Source organism: Cynocephalus volans, chromosome 14 (assembly GCF_027409185.1).
Source record: "Cynocephalus volans isolate mCynVol1 chromosome 14, mCynVol1.pri, whole genome shotgun sequence".
Taxonomy (NCBI): domain Eukaryota; kingdom Metazoa; phylum Chordata; class Mammalia; order Dermoptera; family Cynocephalidae; genus Cynocephalus; species Cynocephalus volans.
The window spans coordinates 83,144,270-83,165,064 of record NC_084473.1 but is presented as its reverse complement, the minus strand read 5'-3'; the positions used below and the strand labels follow the sequence as shown (position 1 = coordinate 83,165,064).

The following is a 20,795-nucleotide window of genomic DNA, read 5'->3' as shown; positions in this document are numbered from 1 at the left end:
AACAACAAAAAAGAAATACATGAGAATGAGAAATGCTGAATTCAGAATAGTATTTACTTCTGAAGGAAGAGGAGTTCATTACAAAGTAGGGGAGAGGCATTCCAGGAAGAGGGAGCAGCATATACAATAAAAGGGGTTATGCAATAGCATGGTATTTACAGGAATCAGTGCTGTATAGGTTTAATGCCACCAAATCATAGGGTGAAAGCAGGAGGGAGGTGAGGGCAGTGGGAAGATAATGAGGTTGGGAGGTGCACAGAAGCCTGGTAGTACTCGGTTTGACTTTGTCCAACAGACTATGGGGAGCCAGTAATGACTGCTTCCTAGATAGAACCCCTTGGTAGCAATATAGAGAGCAGATTGGGGCAGTTGAACTCAGAGGAAGGGAGATCTGAGCATGTTCCTAGCAAGAGATGATGAGAATCTGAAATAAGGCAATATAGGTATGACAGGAAAGTAGAGGATATCCAAGAGATACTCCTGCACGGTGCACCAGGAGACATGCCCATCAACAGGAAAATAGATGGACTATTGTGCAGCCATGAAATGAATTAATTACAGCTATATGCAACAGCTGAGATGAATTTCAAAATGTTAAGTTAAACAATCAAGTCCCAGAATACCACATAAAGATATAAATCGTATAAAGTTTTTTAAAATCTAAACATATTTTAGCCATGCACATGTGTGATAACATAGAGAGAATGGAAATAATGAATACAAACCAGGATAGTGATTCCTTTGAAAGACAGAGGATGAGATGACGAGATTTATACATACATATGTATTTATGTGTGTGTATAACGTGTATATATGCATATACTGAGAGAAGGGGAGAGAGAAAATGATCATTTATGGACCAATGATGACAACGTATCATGACCAAGGACTGTGCTTAATCTATTCTGTGTATTAAAGGCCATAACAAAAGAAAGATAAGGCAGGAGATAACGTATTTTTGAGATACTTTGAAGGTGGATCTGTAAATCTGCAGACTTTTGCCTCCCTTGGTTTCAGGTTCACGCCCCCAAGGTGAGCGGCCTCGCGTGTGTCTCCTTCCCTCCAGTGAGAGGGCGGAGGGACAGGCGTGAATCGGCCCGCGGACGAGGTCACAGCTGAGCCCGGAACCAGCAGAAGTGGGCGGGACAAGCAGGTAGGCGGGACTAGCAGGTAGGCGGGACTAAAGGGGCTTTCTGGCAGCCAGGCTCCCGGCGCAAGCGCAGTAGCGCGCCTCGCCGTCATGGCGTCTGCGCCGTCCAGTCAGCCGCCGGTGGTGGCGGCCACTTCCCGTCAGGAAGCCGGGTCTCCGCCTCCTCCTCCCACCCCGCCTGCTCGGTGGCGGAGGCGGCGGCGGCGGCAGCGGTTGTTCCTGCCTCTCCGCCACCTCCACCGCGGCCTGTTCCCTGGCCGGCGGCGTTGGCGGGGAGGGGGACAGTAGTTGTAGAAGCCCGCCCCTGCCTCAGAGAAGGTGAGTTCCCGCCCCGGCGGCGGGGGCGGCCCCGTCTTCAGGCCCTCAACTCCCGCGGCCCAGTGAAGGCTGCGCGCTCAGCCCGAGTGTGCGAAATGGCCGACCGGGGCGCGGCCTCAGTCCCTCCGCTCCCCTCACCGCCCACCGCCACCGGGAAGGGGCGCCAGGGCTCGCAAGTGGAGCGCGGAGGGCAAGGGGACGCCTCAGCATGTCGAGAAAGTTGAGGTCTGAGAGGAAAGAGAGGCGGCCGGGCCGACTGGACCTGGAGCGTCAGGAGAGGGAAGGGAGGTTGAGGAGACAGATGAGCGGAGAAAAGCAGTAAACTTCCGTTTGGTGACATTTTACATCCCGGGAAGTGGAGTCTTCACAGCAGGATACCTAATTTAGGAAGAGGTGGAGTTAGAACTGGGGGGAGCAGGAAGTAGCGTGGAGCTCTTCAGTTGCAGGGGCCCTCGGAGGAAAAGGAGACGGTGAGGTTTGGGGAGATCACTTGGGAGACTTTTCCTAGGCTTTTTGAGGATATGGCCCTGTAAGACAAGACGGTGTCAAAGATGAACAAAGCTGGACGTTACAGCTGTAAGAACAGATTTTATGCCGTAACTGCTGACTGTAGGAGAAAGAGCTGAGCCCCATTCCGATTTGCGCAGAGGTGACTGGGCGTTTTGAAGGGAGAATGAGGCAGAAGGGAGTGTTCAAGTAGAGTCAGGGAGGGAACGATTACAAAGGGCTGGTCAGTGTAAATGCAAGTAGGCCAGCTGTGTCTGCTAGCTGGTAATTATCAGGATTCTATCCTCCCACAGGGACTGGCAGGCAAAGGCCCTATCCTACCTATTTACATTTCAAATGGCTTTCAGGTCCTTGAGAAAGACACTCCTGATTTGCAGGAGATACTACATCTCAAAGGGTCAGAGGAGTCACAATTATGAGCCTTTTGAAGTAAATGCTTTTCTTAAAAAAAAAGGGGGAGGTCACGGGCCTCTCAACAAGTGTTGGCCAGAACAAACAAATCCTTTTGACAGCCCAGAGATTTTATACCAAACTTTCTGCCGGTGACCAACAAGTAAGTGAGCAGTTTAGGATGTCAAGACTACAACTCGGTTTGGCTCCCATGGCCAGATCACAGGAAGATTTGGAAACAGCTTCTCATGGAAAAACAGCTTTTACCAGACTCCACATTTGTTTTTGTTTTTATTTTTGTTTTGTTTTTTGCAATAATTTTGAATATGTGCAAAAGAATTTAAAAGATGTCAGTTCACAGGATGATAGCAATAACCTTTCTATACCACTTCAAGGTGATAAAATGAGACTAGTGAAATAGGAGTCTGACTAGTAATCGGTTCTAGTGCTAGTTTCTCCATTAGCTGTATGACTAAGTCCCAGACTTTCTGAACTTAAGATTTGTTATCTGAGGGATGGGGGAATTGGACTAGCCCAGTGGTTCTCAAAATCCCCAGGGGCAGTTTTGCCCCCCAGAGGACATTTGGCAACTTCTGGAGGCATTTTTGGTTGTCACCCTGGGCAGGGAGAGATGGTAAGCAAGCACAGATGCTGCTAGCATCTACAAGTACTTCAAAAAGTTCATATAGGGGTGTGCAGCCAAAAAAAAATTGCATTGAAAAATTCATACTTTAATTCTGTTTTCCACGAACTTTTTAAAGTATTCTCATTTGGTATAGGCAAGAGATGCTACAAATATCCTAAAATGCACAGGACAACCCCACACACACAGCAAAGGATTATCTTACCCAAAATGTAAGTAGCATCGAGGTTGAGGAACCCTGGACCAACCAAACTCTGGGGTACTTTACAGCTTTAAAACTGTGGACTGACTTAGCAGCTGTGTATTGGTATTCTTTCCATGGCATGGCTATGTACTAGTACACAGTACTAGACCAGTAATTCTTAAAACGTGCAAAACTTTGAATATCATCTGATGGCCATTATAGGTCAAAGAGTAAAAATCTCTTCTGAGTTAGAGACTATTCACTAGCATTGGAAAAACAAAATATAAATTTTACCTAAAAAATTGCTTCTTGTCACTTTATTTCAAGTAAATATACCCCATTAACAGTTCAGTTAACTGCCACTTGACAAATGATAAATCTTTGATATGTTACACTATTTGAAACACTGTTAGGACTCAATATAATTTTTTTTTTTTTTTTTTTAAAGATGACCAGTAAGGGGATCTTAATGGTTGACTTGGTGTTGTCAGCACCACATTCTCCTAAGTGAGCTAACCGGCCATCCCTATATAGGGATCCGAACCCGTGGCCTTGGTGTTATCAGCACCACACTCTCCCAAGTGAGCCAGGGGCTGGCCCTAGGACTCAATATGATTTTTAGATATTTATAAAAGCCTTAAATAATTGCCAGTTATGACTGGATAAACAAGAAGAGGGAAAAAAATGTTGCTTGGTACTTAGCCAGGATCTTTTTTTTCCTAAGGCTTGTTAGGAAATTCCTTCAAAAGCTAAAGAATTGTTATGCTTTCAGTTATTACAATTCCATTCTCACTTTCAAAATCCTGGTAGGACCATTAAAACTGATTTGAAGAGTATCTGCAAATTCATTTTTACCTATAGCTGTATCACCCTTATGAGGAACTCCTCTGTATTGGGCTTGATAATGAGCAAATGTCAGTAAGGATTAAAAAGTGGCAAGCAAGGAAGATATAGAAGGTATAAGTTTACAAATAGGAAATTAAACTCAGTCACAAAAACCCAAAGAAGTACCATGTGACCAGAATTGAAAGAAGTATACATACTTAAATCTTATGACACCATGACCATAATTTCTTCCAGTACACTTTGTAATTCATTCAGTGGAGTTTCTCAAATATTTTTGATAAAAAATGTTTCACCACGTAATGAGATCACTGAGTAATCATAGTAAAAACAACCTCAACAAAAACTTGTTTATCTACCTCTTCTTTTTAAGAAAAAAAATTAAATCGACTTGGTTTTGGAGTGAAGGATATTTCTGACTTCTTTTTGAGTTATTATCCCTTTTACATAGTAATTGCTTAAAAATATTTTCCTTTGTTTCAATATTATTCAGAGATTGAAGTTAAATGACAAAAAATCTAGCTAATGGCCCTTCCTACGTTTACTCAGAAAACATTTATTGAGATCCTGCTATGTAGTACTTTTCAGGTACTACACTCAGTATGAAAGATATACAGATGAATTAGGCCAGCCCTTTTAAAGGGATCAATAGTAATGTTAGTGAAATTAGGAAGAAAAAAAAAGTGGAGAACATGTGTCTTTAATTATGGATAGGCTCCTGAGATATCGGAGTAGTTTGTTTTTTATAAATATGTGCTCTGCTTATGACATGTTTGCTCTATGCACACCAGAGCACATTATGTTATTGAAATCTAATGTTGACAGCTTGGAAGAATGATGGGGGAGGAAGATGTTGAGAGACATTAGTGATTATTTGTTAGTCTCAGATCTGCTGCCTTTATTAGGTGTCAATATGTGAAAATACTGACTAGGCATGTTAAACTAACTAAGGATTGCTCCTGCTATATTCATCATATGTATGTTAGGACATGAACATTGGTATTTTCCCTCTTCTTACAGACCTATTCACATTTATGAACCATTAGAAGGAATGGCATACATTTGATGACTTTCTGATGCAGGATATCTGCTCAGATCTAAGTAAAACTAACTTCACAAGCATGATTGATCCCTGAGCTAGCTAGCCATAGAGTATTTGTGATTATTGATGTTCAAAGATTTATTTTAAATAAAAACATAAATTTGGTATTAAACATGTAATTACTACTCCCAATTAATGATTTTTTTAATTCACTTGTATTTTGTCACAGGAAATATGCCATAATAAACCCTTAGTTATTTTTTTGATTGTTGTATTAGTGTGAAATAGCTAGAACTTGGCAAACCAAGTCAGATACTAATCTCATTTCCTGAAAAGGCAAGGTTAATAACTAGCATTATAGCTAAGAGTATTCATGATGCTGACAGGTACAGGGCTGCGTTTCCAGCACGATTAAGATCTCTGAAAATGCCTTAAATGGGGTTTGACCTGGGGCAGGGGGGAGTGTGGAAGAAAGCAACATGCTTTGGCAAAAGCCAAAATCAGTTACCTAGTCTACTAAAACAGTGCTGTGCTTTGCTTAGTCTTTCCTAAGATTATAATGCTATTAAAAGATTAGAAAATTCCCTAAGATCAGGAACAAAACAAAGCTGTGCATTCTCACCACTTCTATCTAGTATTGTACTAGAGGTCCTAGACAGTGCATTCAGGCAAGAAAAAGAAAAGGTTTACAGATTGGAAAGAAAGAAATAGTATTGTCTTTATTTGCAGATGATCATCTATATAGAAAAACCCAAGGAATCTAGGAAAAGGCAACTAGAATAATAAGTGAGTTTAGCAAGGGTGTAAAATACAAGGTCAAAATACAAAATTAATAGTATTTCTAAATGCTAGCAACAAGCAATTAGAAATTGAGATTTTTTTAAAATACTACTATTAAAAAACATCAATTACTTTCAGATAACTTTAATGAAATACACTGAAAACTACATAACATTGCAGAGAGAAAAGTTGCAAGTAATGGAAAGAAAATGTCTCGTAATATTTTTTAGTGAATTAGATTGAAAAGTATAGGACTGTGTCATTAATTTGATATAATCGTGAGAAGGAAAGAATTGATCTAATTACACCTAAAACATAACCATAATCCTAATTTTGATCAAAAATTAAAGATAGTTAAGAAACATTTAAAGTTAATTTTGCTGCATTATGTTTAAATGCCATGTCACAACACAAATAATGTGCTGTGAGACACAAACATTTTTTGCTCAAATTCAGTTGATTTATTCATCAAACAGGAAGCTTCTGTAGTTACTAATGAGGAGAATATCTCACTATGTCAGTTAAATAGACAAAAATCCCAAAAATACAAATAGTTCACCCATACAGCACTTACTATGTGCCATGCACTCTTCCAAGCACTTTACTTACATTAATTTTCTTAAGGATCACAACTTTTTATTGTTGTTGTTTTTTTTTTTTTTTTTTTTTTAAAGATAACTGGTAAGGGGATCTTAACCCTTGACTTGGTGTTGTCAGCACCACGCTCAGCCAGTGAGTGAACCGGCCATCCGTATATGGGATCCGAACCCGGGGCCTTGGTGTTATCAGCACCGCACTCTCCCGAGTGAGCCACGGGCCGGCCCAGGATCACAACTTTTTGAAGTGGATATTATATCCCTGTTTTACAAACGAGGAATCTGAGGCAGATAGAGGTTGAGAAACTTGACCAGGGTTACATATCTAATAAGTAGCAGAGTTGACTCCAGAGTCCCTATGTTTGGCTCCAAGGAGCAGTGAGGTAAGTAACATGGCAGGCAGTAGTTTGCATATGTGACTTGGCCTTTGGTAGGTGGATGATCTTTTTGGAAACAAAACTAACATTTAAAAATCAGTTTAACAAATTATGGTAGGATTATCTCTTTTTACAAAAAAATTCATTATAGTTCTCCTTTAATACACTTTATTGAGGTACACTTCACTTACAATTAACTCTACATATTTAAAGTGTACAATTCAATGAGTATGTGGCAGGTGTCTACTCCCATGAAACCACCATCATAAGCAAAACGCCAAGTATTTCCATTAACCCCAAAAGTTTCTTCATGCCCATTTGCAATCCATTCCACCCTCCACCTCTGTCCCCAGGCAACCACTGATCTGCTTTTTGTCACTATAGATTAGTTTGCATTTCTAGAAATTTTTATAAATTGAATCATATAGTAGGTACTCTTGTTTCTGTCTTTCACTCAGCATGATGATTTTGAGATTTGTCTGTATTATGTGTGTTGCTATTTCTTTTTAGTGCTATATGGATATACCACATTTTGCTTATCCATTCAGCTGTTGATAGACATTAGGATTGTTTCAGTTTTTGGCTATTACAAATAAAGCTCTATGAACATTTACATACGAGGGTACTTCAAAAAGTTCGTGGAAATATTCATATAATCTTTTTGTTCTATTTTTCCACAAACTTTTTGAAGTACCCTCGTATTACTTTAGTGAGGATACTCAGATTCCCTGCTGTTTTTTTAGTTATTCAGCAATGTGCCAGGAAGATACTTGATGTTTAAATGGCACACTTTGGGGCTGGCCCGTGGCTCACTCGGTAGAGTGCGGTGCTGATAACACCAAGGCCACGGGTTCGGATCCTATATAGGGATGGCTGGTTTGCTCACTGGCTGAGCGTGGTGCTGACAACACCAAGCCAAGGGTTGAGATCCCCTTACCGGTCATCTTTTTTAAAAAAATTAAAAAATTAAAAAAAATAAATGGCACACTTTGAGGGCCAGCCCATGGCTCACTTGGGAGAGCGTGGTGCTGACAACACCAAGTCAAGGGTTAAGATCCCCTTATCAGTCATCTTTAAAATAAAAATAATAAATAAATAAATGGCACACTTTGTCCAAAGATTAAATGATGACTTTATATCAAATGGAAGTTTTAAGACAAGTTCAAGAAGTTCATGAGTTTTAAAGCTAAATCATGAAACTTGAAATACATTTTTTCATGATTGGTCTCTTCAGGCTATATGCCCCAGATTTTCTGGCTGCAAGAGTTAATTTATGTCTGCCTACAGATTGGTCTGGTCAAAATGAATGAGATTGAGAACCATTGCTGTAGAAACAATGGCTACAAGTTAGGAGTACATTTCACATACTTTTAAAAATCAGCAAATGAGAAAAATAAGACTTCAATGTGGTACAAATAGATTTGAATAATCAGACATAAGGGGGGAATGGTATGAAAAAGCACAAGTGTTTTAAAACATACTGAATTCGATTTTGGAGTAAGAGATTCCATTAAATTCTTAATATCTCTCTGATTAGACTCATAGACTGCTGATGAATATATCAATTCTAGATGCAGGAAGAAAGTGGATTCTTTGTGGCATGCCATAGGTATTATGTTTCCCTTGTCCTGCATAGTTTTCACCAGTGATATGAAAGATAACCTAGACAATGTATATAAAAACTATGTGTGGAAGCCATAGCAAATGTCAAGATAAAAAGAATGTGAATTTGAAAAGATCTTATTTAGGAATGGTGATTTAAACCCACAAGATGAAGTATTAATTTCTGCATTAAGAAAAAGAAATCTGTTACATAAGTATGAGGAGAAGATAGCCAATGTGGGGAAAGAGAAGCTACCTTCAGGATTTTAACAATTATAAAGGTCAATAGAAACCAGTAATATGATGCCTATTAAAAGAGAAAAAAAAAAACAAAACTAATGCTAAATAAAATGGTTAGAGTGAAAACTGTGTCCAGGTCAGAGAATGTGATAATTGCATTTTACCCCACAGTAATCACAGTCTGTATTCTTCAAACTATATAATTCTACAACCTTTGTAATGAGTAAATAGTAATCACTATGCAAATGGAATAGAAGTACCATCAAAATTTTCTGAGAGAAGATTTCTAAAACACGTAGAATTTGCTACCAAGCCTTCTTTCTTTTCTCTAATAGTTCCTGTTGCTTACCATGTGCACTGAAGTTTGATATGTATACAGTTAGTTCAAGTTCCCAACTACTTTAATTTGTAAGGAATTTTAAGGTACATAGAACATCTGCAAGTTATTTAAACCCACTTTCACACAGAAGAAATTGAACACAGGAATGGGAGAGGAAAGGATGAATGGGAAAGATATTATGAATTTGATAGAATCTGAGTTTATTCTAAAATCAAACTCACCATCTTTTTGACCACTTAATGCTTCTCCTCTCTGCTCCCTACTTCCCTCCTTCTGAAGAATAACAATAACTCTTCCTCCTCTTCATTACTCTCTGACGAAAACTTAACCCAGGGTCAAAGTCTTAGAATTATCTGTGCTTCCCCTCTCTCTCTTCTTCTCGCTCTCTTCCCAGCTATCACAGATTCCTTTGATTCTATCTTGAGAATGTCTTTTAAATTCTTCTCCTCCTTTCTGTTTTCACTGCCACTCCTTTGGTACAGCCCAATAATCCCTTGCCTGCAACAGCTTCCTAACAATATGCCTATTTTGAGTCTCTTTTTCTTCCCCTATTGACTGCAAAATTAAATCCAAATGCCCAAATAAGGCTTATTATGAGTTGGCCCCATCCCACCTTTAGCAATGTCTTTTACTACCTTTATGCATATGTTGTTTTATCTGAAGCAGAAATGCCTTCTCTAATGCCCTTACCTCCTCCAGAATACCCTTTCTTCACTCATTTTTCATTTTCTCTAAATTTTACCCGTCTCTTAAGGGTCAATTCCAAGTCCATTCATTATAAATCCTTTCCCTTGCTGTTGCAAGAAGACTTCATACCTTCTTATGTCTTATAGCACTTAACACATTTCTGTCTTGCATCATAGTTCTTTGCATATCATTTTTGCAAAGTTGTAAATTCCTCAATATTAGCAGCTATCTTGTTCATTTGCTACTCCCAGTGTGTGGAACAGCTATGTGCATTTAATAGAAAAAGTCAAGATAAGCCAAGGCTTAAGATCTGGCTCTATCAAATAACATGCATGGCAAGATATTTTAATTTTTTTAAATCTCAATATCCTAATCTTCAAAATACGGGAAATCCTACTTACCTTGCAGAGGTAAAAGACTGAAAGAATAATCTATTCTCTTGTTTGACACACAGAAGGCATTCAATAAATGTTCATCTCTTTTTTTTTCCTATCCCTTCCCACAGTACCCAACATAGTGCCTTGAAAACAAAATAATAAGTAGCAATAAAGTTTAATAAAGCCCAAAGGCATGGAGAACTTGAACTAAGTAGTGTTATGAGAATTGAAAAATGAAGGGATAGCTTTGAAAGAATATTATAAAGCCAAAATAGACTTGATTCGGGACTTGATAGGGAGTCAAAATGGCCGAAATTTTGAGTTTGGGAATATGATACTACTTAATAGAAAGAAAAATAAAGAGCTTGGTAAGTGAAGGAGTTAAAAATGACCCCAGATTTATTACTTTTACTTACAACATTGCCTTTTAGAAATGAGAAGTCTGGTATTAAGGGTTGAACTGGAAGAGAAATCATTCTATTTTAGGATATCTTGAACTTTACTAGTTTTCTTTTTTGTTTTGTTTGTGGTTCTTGGGTTTTTGTAGGGTATCTTGAACTTCTAAATGACAAGTCTTCAGTAAAGTTTCCATCTGTACTGTTTTGGTTGTCACCAAAAGACAATATTTACCTGTTCTTATTAAAGATTTTTAATACAAAAGTCAGTGTCACATCATCATGGTCAGTTTGTGTACATGAATTCTGAATCAAAGTGAGTCCTGAAAACCTTTGTAGTTAACCTTTACCTTGCTGACTTTAGAATCAAAGGTAATTAAATTATATATTTCAAAACAACTCAAAATAAATTGAGATACCAGCTATAATAGAGTTACATTTTTAACTATTGAAGTCCTTTCTAAAATATTTCTGATTTATAATTACTATCTTCAGCACATAATATTTTAAGCAAACTTTTTAAATCTATGCACTGGTGCTGAAATTAGTTCGAAGATACCCAGTATAACTTAAATATTTATGAAGTTTTTAAATACAAAGTCATATATGTTTTTTGCAAAAAATTAAAACAATACAGATGTACAGAGAGCAAAATGTTAAATGTTCTCCCCTCCTCCTTTCCTAACTCCATTTTCCATTCCCCAACCCCATTAAGTTTAGTGTATATTTTTTCAGATTTTTTCTATGGATCTTGAGCTAACACACAAGACCAAGCTGCCAAATCAGACTCATGAATCAGTAATACAACTGGCCCTCCATATCCTCAGGTTCCTCATCTGCAGATTCAACTAACCACAGATCAGAAAATATTCAGGGGAAAAAAATAAAAAATAACTAATATCCCCACACTGGCAGCAATAAAAATTTAAAAGATACAGCATAACAACACTTTACATAGCATTTACACTCTGTTAGGTATTATAAGTAACCAAGAAATTATTTAAAATATATGGGAGGATGTGCAGAGGTTATATGCAAATATATGCTCAGGGACTTAAGCACCCAGAGATTTTGAAATCCTCAGGGGCAGGGGGATTCTAGAATCAATCCCCACAGATACTGAATGATAACTGTATTACCCAGTTTCAAGGTTTACTAATTATTTCCAGGATACAGGAAATGAAGAGACAGATGAAGCACAGAGATGTCTGGTAACATGAAAGATGACTCCTAAGATCATGTTTTCCCATGTTGGACATATATCTCTGGCCCAGAATAATAAATAAGGTTTCTAAGTGAGGTTCACAGGGTCACTTCATACAGTGGGAATGTCTAAATTGTTAATCATCTCTATATTATGCCACAGAGAGTTGTATAGCTTATGTAGCATTCTTCAGGGAGCTGTGCCTCATAGATTCTGGTAATCTGTATAAGTAATCCTTAGCCAGGGACATCTTGCTAAGGACATTTTAGAGATAAGTTCTTTATGTCCTAGCAAATATCATTAGGCTCTTTACTCAGAAGTCCAAGTGTCACCTGCCTTCTGCTCTCCCCCCTTCCCCAAGAAAGGAAATGAAGCCTATCTGCATTAACTCCTTCCTTACAGTAAATACATATGTATATTTTTAATTTGGGCTTTTGTATGTTGGGTTATTTATACTCAATAGGATTTTATGATTGATAGATCAGTAGATGGATGGATGAATGGATAGATGGATAGATCTTGGTTTTTTTCCCCTAGCATATCATCATGGACATTTCTCCATGACATTACATGTAGTTCCAACTCAATCATTTAAATGGCTGCATAGAAAGTACAATTTTGATGTTACATGATTGGCAGCCTATTTGTAAACTGGTAAACTTCTATAAAATAAATTTCAGCTGTTATAGGAATTTTAGATTTAAGTGTAGACCTCAAGTGTAAATGTAATAATTTGGGCATAGATTATTATGGTGAGAAGCACTTTTAGCAAAAGTTCTAGAAGTTAACATGAATATGATTATAGCTTTGAAGGGCTTGGTCTAAGCTTTATTTGGTGAAATTTGTGTGGTTGTGTTTGTACCAACTGAGAAAGAAGTTTGCCTACCACGGATAACGATGGTTTGTGGTTTCTTCATGTGATTCTCGGATGACATTAGTGGTGTAGCTATAATCGGTGACTATCTCAAAGTGGACTGCATTTCCTGAGATTGTTTGCTGTAAAACAAAATGCCAAGACTGGATTTCTTAGCCCAGCCTTTCAGTATTGGTGCCCTAGATCATACCCATAAAATACAGCCTCCTATTGGTGCCCCAGTAAATTTTCATTCAGAATATTTTCTGGACTGAATAAAAATACATTACCATATTAAATACTAGAAGCTTACCAAATGTTTTCATACTAAAATTGCCATTCTAATGAGCTATTACTGTAGCCTTGCAAGCTCTCAGGAAATTAAGATTTGAGATACTATATGAAATGATACTAGTTGAAGATTGAAAATATTACCTTAGATGTTAAATATGATCTTCTGTCCTATCTCCCTTCATTTTCTTTGTAGATACCACGTTGAATGAACAGAGACAACTTTTTCCAGCTACTTTTCATAAAAGGTATCTTTGGGTAGTATTACAGTTTGAGTAACAGGATTTCACATTACGCGGTAGGTTAAAAATAAAGGGAATCTTTCCTAAAGCACCTTTTTAAATGTAGCAGGTAAACTTCACATATGTCATCTTATTTCTTACAAGAACCCTGTGAAGGAAGGGATATTGTCCTTTTGATGGAGGAGGAGACTAGCTTAGAGAAGGGAAATAACTTGCTGACTTACATTTGGGCAATTAGGATTTACACTCAGATCTTTCTGACTCTGAAGCTCATATTCTTTTCCTCATGCCATTCTGTCACTGTATCCAGAAAGCCAGTGTATCCTTGGTTCTTGTAGTAAGTATTAGAGAGACATTATAAAGCTTGAGCAGGAAACTATTAATATGAATCAAGAGATATTGTAGACTCTCAGAGTCATTCTCTACAATAATTGAAGGTTATAAACACAATATGAGCAGTTTTATCCTTGACTTAGCCTTTTCTTTGAGGCATAGAATTATAGAAGGCAAAATGTCTAGTGGTCTTACGAGATCCAGAATAGTAGTGATTCTCCTTAGCTGGTCATGAGCAGGACTAAGCCTGTAAATGAGATCTGATTCCCTATCCAGTGGAGTGCACTCTCATTTGTATCATCTTTTCTGCATAATGGCACACTGGAGAAAGAATAGTTTTTTGTACACTACATTACAGTAGTCTTTTCCCACTCTGCTCTTTTCATGCTCTGTCACCTGGATAAGTTATTGGATCTCTTTAATCTCTGATATCTGGGATATCAAAAGTACTAGATACATTTACTTAAATGAAGCATAAGGCCAGCTATGCTGGTTTAGAGAACTCACCTGGCTTTCCCCATTGGTAGTCTTTTTGGAAACTGCATTTTAGCTGATATTTGGTTGAGATTAAAGTACTGTAATTACAGTCATGTCATCATGTCTTGGTCTTGAATTGAGAGGACTTGGTTTCAAGCCTCAGCTCCACCATTAATTGCTGGGAAAGTTGATTTTCTGTCTCTGAGTATGTTTTGTCAACCTGCAGAATGGGAGTGGTAATCTCTGCCTTGCCGTAGTTGTGAAAATTAAGCAAAATCAAATATGTGAGTGTGTCTAGTGTATTCTCATTCCCCAGAGCCCAAAGGGCTAATGTTAGTGAAAAGAGACAATCAAGAGGCTCTGCAATAATTTGAGTTCCATTGAAATTTTAAAAATGACTTTTATAGGATTAAAGTAATATTCAATGTAGAAAAATAAATAAAAATATAAGAAAATAAAAAGCATTCATAATTGTGTTCAGAAAATGTTAGTTTCCCATTTCCCTACATTGACATTTTAGTTATTCTTATGTGGTTGGTTTTAAATTTATTCAGAGATTATTTTCTGTTATGGCTTGAGCCCATAAGAGTTTATTAATTCTCTCACTTAAGAGAAGTTTGGATAAAGGCAGTGCAAGGCTGATATGACAGCTCCATGATATCAGAAAGGACCCAGACATTCTCCCTCTTTTTGCCCTGAGGCACTGGCTTCTTTCCTCATGTTTCCTTATGACTGTTTGAACTCCAGCTGTGGCATCTTCATTACAGCAGTGAGAGGGGAGGAGCCTGCCTGGAGTCCTCACAGCACTTTAGCTTTCTCCTTATTGACCGGAATTTATTCACATGGCCAGAAGGTGTAGTCTCTTAACTAGGTACATTGCCTAAGGTTTGTTACTAAAGAACAAGAAAAAGTATGTTGGGAGGCAACTGGTAGGTTTTGTCACAAGTAGGAACATAAAAATTATTGGCTTCTAAATCATAGGATTATTTCTGTGGAAGCCGATATTTTGATTTGAACAAAACTCTATTTTTAAACTCTTAGTTCAAACCAAATATACTAAAACTCCTGAGTACTATTTTCAAATTCAGAGGTGTAAGAAGCATAAGAAATACAAAAAAGAAAAGAAAGAAAGAAAGAGAGAGCGAGAGAGAGAGAGAGAGAGAGAGAGAGAGAGAAAGAAAGAAAGAAAGAAAGAAAGAAAGAAGAAAGAAAGAAAGAAAGAAGAAAGAAAAGAAAAGAAAAAAATTTTTAATCAAATTCAGTGATATAAATTTAGGATAATTTATTCTTAGATAAATAAAATATTTTTTCAGGATAAAAAGACATGCTCAGAAAGTTAGGTTTTATTTTCAGATTTACAGGAAGCAAAGTAATAAGAAAATGAAGATGAATTTTGTGAATTTTCAGATAATTGGTCTATGTCGATGATATAATTATAAACTTTGAATTATTTAACCTGTATAATGAGATTGTGCTTGGTTTTAGGTGAATAGGAGTGGAATATTGGACAAAAATAGATTTTGTAATCTCCGCATCATGGTTTTTAGCTTCCCAGTTGTTGCACAGACTCACTATTTGGGGAAAGTTCATCCTGAAAAACTGAAGCAATTAATGGATGAATATGATGAGATTTCTCCACCAAGTTCTCAGCCTGATAAGGGTAATGTTCCATTCACCTCTTTATTATATCTGTGCCTCTGTGGTCTTTTGGTACTGGCTTTTTTCACTTAGCATAATGTCTTCAAGGTTCATCCATATTGTACTGTGTATCAGTACTTTATTTTTTTTACTGCTGAATAATATTCCATTGTGTGATATTCATTGTATGAATATACCACGGTTTATCCATTCATCAGATGGTGGACATTGGGTTATTTTTTCTTTTTGGCTGTTATGAATAATGCTGCTGTGAACGTTTGTGGATGAGTTTTTGTGTGGACATATGTTCTCAATTCTCTTGCATATACACCTAGGGGTGGGATTCCTTGGTAATATGGTAAGTCTGTGTTTAATATTTTGAGGAACTGCCAAATTGTTTTCCAAAGTAGCTGCACTATTATATATCCCCACCAGCAATGAAGGAGGGTTCCAATTTCTGCATTTTCACAGTTTTGTGTAAGTGGAATTATATAGTATATACTCTCTTGCCAGGCTTCCTTCACTCAGTATAATTATTTTAAGATTCATCCATATTGCGTGTATCAACAAAATTCCTTCCTTTTTATCACTGATATTATTCCAATGTCTGGCTATACCATTGTTTCATTTATCCATTCACCTGTTGATTGACATTTGGGTTTTTTCCTTTCTGGGCCTATTACAAATAAAACTACTCTGAACATTCATGTACAAGTCTTTGTATAGACAAATATTCCTTTTTGGGTAAATACCGAGGAGTGGAATAACTGGATCATATGTTAGGTGTATGTTTCCTAAGAAACTGCTGACTGTTTTCCAAGTGCTTGGACCATTTTACATTACTACCAACAATTTGTGAGAGTTGCAGTTTTTTCATATCCTCACCAACAATGGTATTGTCAGTCTTTTTAATTTGTCATTCTAGTGAGTACGTGGTGGTATCTCATTGTGGTTTTAATTCACAATTCTTTGATGACAAATGATTTTAAACATCTTTTTATGTGCTTATTGGCCATTCATATATATTCGTTTCTGAAGTGTCAAAGGGAACTCTTACACACTGTTGGTGAGAATGTAAATTAGTACAGCCATTATGGAAAACAGTATGGAGATTTCCTCAAAAAACTAAAAATAGAACTACCATATGATCCAGCAATCCCACTGCTGGGTATTTTTCCGAAGGAAAGGAAATTAGCATACCTAAGAGATAACTGCTCCCATGTTTACTGCAGTTCACAATAGCCAAGATATGGAATCAACATAGGTATCCATCAACAGGTGAATGGATAGAATGTGGTATATATACAGAAGGGAATACTACTCAGCCATGAAAAAGAGTGAAGTCCTGTCATTTGCAGCTTCATTATATTATTATGTTATGTGAAATAAGTCAGGTACAGAAAGAAAAATACCACATGTTCTCATGTGGGAACTAAAGAAAAAATTTGAGCTTTTTTACTGGTCAGCTGCCAAAAAAACAAAGTTGAGCTTTTAGAAGTAGAGAATAGAATTGCAGTTACTAGGGACTGGAAAGGGGAGGGGGGAGGGGTTGATAGGCAATGGTTGGGTAATGGATACAAAAGTACAGTTACATAGGAAAAATAAGTTCTAGTGGTATACAGTAGTGCTGGGCTTCATAATTAAGAATAATTTATTGTACTCAAATGACTAGAAGATGTTTTCATCACAAAATATTCTCATCACAAAAAAACTGATATATTTTTTGCTATGATGAATATACTAATTACCCTGATTTGATCATTACACATTGTATACATGTATTGAAATGTATTTCTGTACCCCATAAATATGTACAACCAATACATGTAAAGTAAAAACTAAATATTAAAAAATATATATAGGAAGTAAAAGTTAGTATTCCACTTTCATCCTAAAAGAGACACTGTAATTGTTTTCTTTAAACTTCCAAGATATATTAAGCATTCCAAAGTTGATAGGTATCAGTCCTACCCCCTCCTATTCTCTCCCTTAACCCTTTCACCAGTACTTTAAAAGAGAACAAACCAGAAGCATTCTAGAATGCATTTTTCACCAATCAGAAGTAGAAGAATGAAAGGCAGGCTGTACAGGAGATACAGAACTCTTTTCCTTCATTTTCCCTCATGCCCTATACCCAAGAGTAGTTTTCATCTCACCACTGAATTTCTAATTTCCAGCTTCCCAAACCATTTTACAAACATCCTTTTACTATTAAGCCATACAGTATTCTAGTCAGGTGAGTATACGTGATTCTTTGAAGATTTTAAAGCTCAAATTGCTTCACAATGGTTCTGTGACTTCTCTTAGAAAACAGTATACAGGAACTGACTAATCAGAACTTTAGAAGTTATCTGAACATTCAGGTCATGCCACCCACCGTGGATGTGTGGTTCTTATCCACACATCCCTACGTGTCTTACATTTTTTGCCCTACGACAGCATTCCTATGTTAGCTCCTTTCTGCTTTCTTCCTCCTACTTCTGAGAAAGGTAAAGTTACTTGTGAGTGGCCTGGGAGATATTTGACCATCCTGATACTGCTTTTTGGCATTTAATATCATGATATTTAAGTTTTACACTGAAGTAGGTTTTAATTTGTTTGGGGCTTTTTTGTTTTTAAAGCTTTTTACAAGAGCAGAGGAAATATTGAGAAGAAAATAATCTAGTAAGAATTTTCTCCCATCTTCTCTGCAGAGAATCCCTTTTTGTCAACCTAATGAAGCATTCACAGAAGACATCTGACTCTTTTCAAGATGAACTTGAAGATTATATTAAAGTACAGAAAGCCAGAGGCTTAGAGCCAAAAACTTGTTTTAGAAAGATGAGAGAGGACTGTTGGGAAACCTGTGGGTACAAAGAACAAGTTGATTCCAGACCCAGGTATAGAATGTTTGATCAAAGACTCTCATCAGAAACCGTCCAGACCTACCCAAGGTCATGCAATATTTCACAAACAGTGGAAAACCGGTTACCTCAGTGGTTACCAGCTCATGACAGTAGGTTAAGACTAGACTCTCTCAGCTACTATCAATTAACCAGGGACTGTTTCTCCGAAAAACCAGTACCCCTGAACCTTAGTCAACAAGAATATAAGTGTGGCTCATATAGTGTAGAATCTGGGGTTTATAAGCCCCTCTACTCAGAAAATAGTACCAGTGCCCATCAAGCCAGTCATAAACAGATACATCAGAAGAGGAAAAGGAACCCAGAGGAAGGCAGAGAAAAACCAGAGGAGGAGCGGCCCAAGCATAAGAGGAAAAGACGTTGTGAGGAAATGGATTTAGACAAACACGAGAGCATTCAAAGAAAGAAAACAGAGGTGGAAGCAGAAACTGTACAGGTCAGTACAGAAAAGCTTAAGCATCGAAAGGAGAAAAAACACCGAGATGCAGCCTCTAAGAAAGAGGGACGTAAGCATAGAAAAGAGAAAAAGGAACAAGGCAAAGAAAAGACAGAGGAAGAAATGCTATGGGACCAGTCCATCCTTGGATTTTGAAGCTCTTTAGTTGATTTTCCTGTGAGGTTAAATTGAAAAAATAGTTGAGTTTGTTTGTGATGTTCATGTTCATATCACTTTTCTTATGTGAACAGGTACTTTAACTTCTAACTAAGGCCGGGTGAACACAAGTACTTCGTATGCTTGCTCTCCAATACGGAGATACTTTTTCTCATTTTCTAGAAACGTTATTACATTTTTCTTATATATAAGGTAATTTCCCGTTAATGAGGGTAGCTGTACTTTTATTCATCAAATTGCTATGATGATGGATTTGTTTTCCCTTGGGAGGTCACTTACTTTAAGTTGAAGGATTAATAGACTTTGCAGAATCTATTTCTTGATTGGGTTTGTTTTAGTTTTGAGTTGGGTGATTTTATGTTCATTGGTTTTCTCTAGGAAGCAATATAGATTTTTTTTCCTTTGTTAGATCTAACTTGCAGTGTACTTGCTAGGTTGGAAACGGGAAAATGGAATGCATTATAATAATAAGCTTAGGTTACATATACTTTTAAAAGTTTCAAAGAGTCTTGATTAAAAAATCAGTTTATATTCTAGAAATATTTATAATAAAGTGTTCTAATTTCTACATGTTATCTTGTGTCAATGATCTTTTCCCACTCAACAATGATTTTCTTTTGGGAGGGAAAGAACAATAAGTGGGCAGTTTACAGTTAAGAGGCAAGATCTTTTGGGTAGATCACCCTTTAAATTTGTAAAAATCCCTTACATACTATACCTTGCTTATCCATATTTGAATCCAGTTTTTAGAATAGAAATCTGTGACCAAATCTTTCCAAATAGTTGAAACTGAAGAGGAGGAATTTATAAGAAATAAAATACCATTAGATTATTCTGTCCGGGCCAGTGTTTTCATTCTGATAATCACCTTTTTTATGATAAGCATATCTAGTATTTCAGCATTATTATTTTTATGTAGAAAGAGTGATGGCCCAGGGATCTGGGTCCCAGGATTCTAGTCTCAGCTATGCCATCAAGGCTTTACCTAGATTCTAGAGTGTGACTAGATGGATTGAATGCGTGACAACCAGAGCTGACAGCTGCAGAGAATATGAGGGCCCCCGAGAGACTGGATCAGAGGGAGTTCAAGAAACCAATAGGAAGGAGTTTGCATCATAACAGAGGGAGGGATGACTACAAGGCAGTGTTCCCAAGAGCTTAGATTGAAGGACTTGTGCCTGATGAGTCAAGGAAACAAGACAAAGGAAGTAGGCCACTCCTGAAACAGCCCACTGTGTGCTCTGTATACTTTGTTACATGAAACTTGAAGTTTGGGGATTAGGGGTGGGCAAGGTAAAAACCAAAAGCAGAAAGACCAGGCAGGAGGCTGTCTCAGGGTCCTGGGAAGAGACATGGTTAGTCTGAACCAGGTCAAGGGCAGTGAAGTGTGGAGGGAACAGCAAAGGCCATGCTCATGCCCATGTTTCTCCCTTGGGCAATCAAGTGATGATACTGTTCACTAACATGGAGAATCCAGCAGGAGGTTGGAGGAGTAGAAAACAGTTTAAATTTTGGCATGTTGAATCATAACCTGTTGGACATCCCAGTTGAGATGACCAGCAGAGAAATATATTGGAGTCTGGAGCTCAGGAGAGAGATCTGGGATGGAGATAATGTTTTGGGAATCACTTGCGTATACATTTCATTGAAGCCATAAGAATGAGTGATGCCCAGGGAAGACATGTAGGAAGAAAATCTAACAATGGATAAAGCCTACTGAGCACCAACATTTAGGAAAAGAAAAAGAACCAGGAAATGACAGGATAAATG

The 20,795-nt window shown here is 37.4% G+C and overlaps 1 protein-coding gene across 3 annotated transcripts; it reads left to right on the top strand.

The window, feature by feature from the left end:
• Positions 1-1,295: 1,295 nt before the first annotated feature.
• On the top strand, positions 1,296-19,569 carry LOC134363046 (lysine-rich coiled-coil protein 1-like). Of its 3 annotated transcripts, none has more exons than XM_063078578.1 (4): positions 1,296-1,468; positions 13,016-13,067; positions 15,419-15,531; positions 18,203-19,569. In XM_063078578.1, exon 4 carries the CDS (start codon positions 18,225-18,227, stop codon positions 19,002-19,004), a length of 780 nt encoding a protein of 259 aa, XP_062934648.1. In that variant the 5' UTR covers positions 1,296-1,468; positions 13,016-13,067; positions 15,419-15,531; positions 18,203-18,224; the 3' UTR covers positions 19,005-19,569. The 3 variants fall into 3 exon arrangements, with proteins under 3 accessions (XP_062934648.1, XP_062934646.1, XP_062934647.1); XM_063078576.1 differs by having other exon boundaries at positions 15,357-15,531; XM_063078577.1 differs by having other exon boundaries at positions 13,016-13,117; positions 15,357-15,531.
• Positions 19,570-20,795: the final 1,226 nt, after the last annotated feature.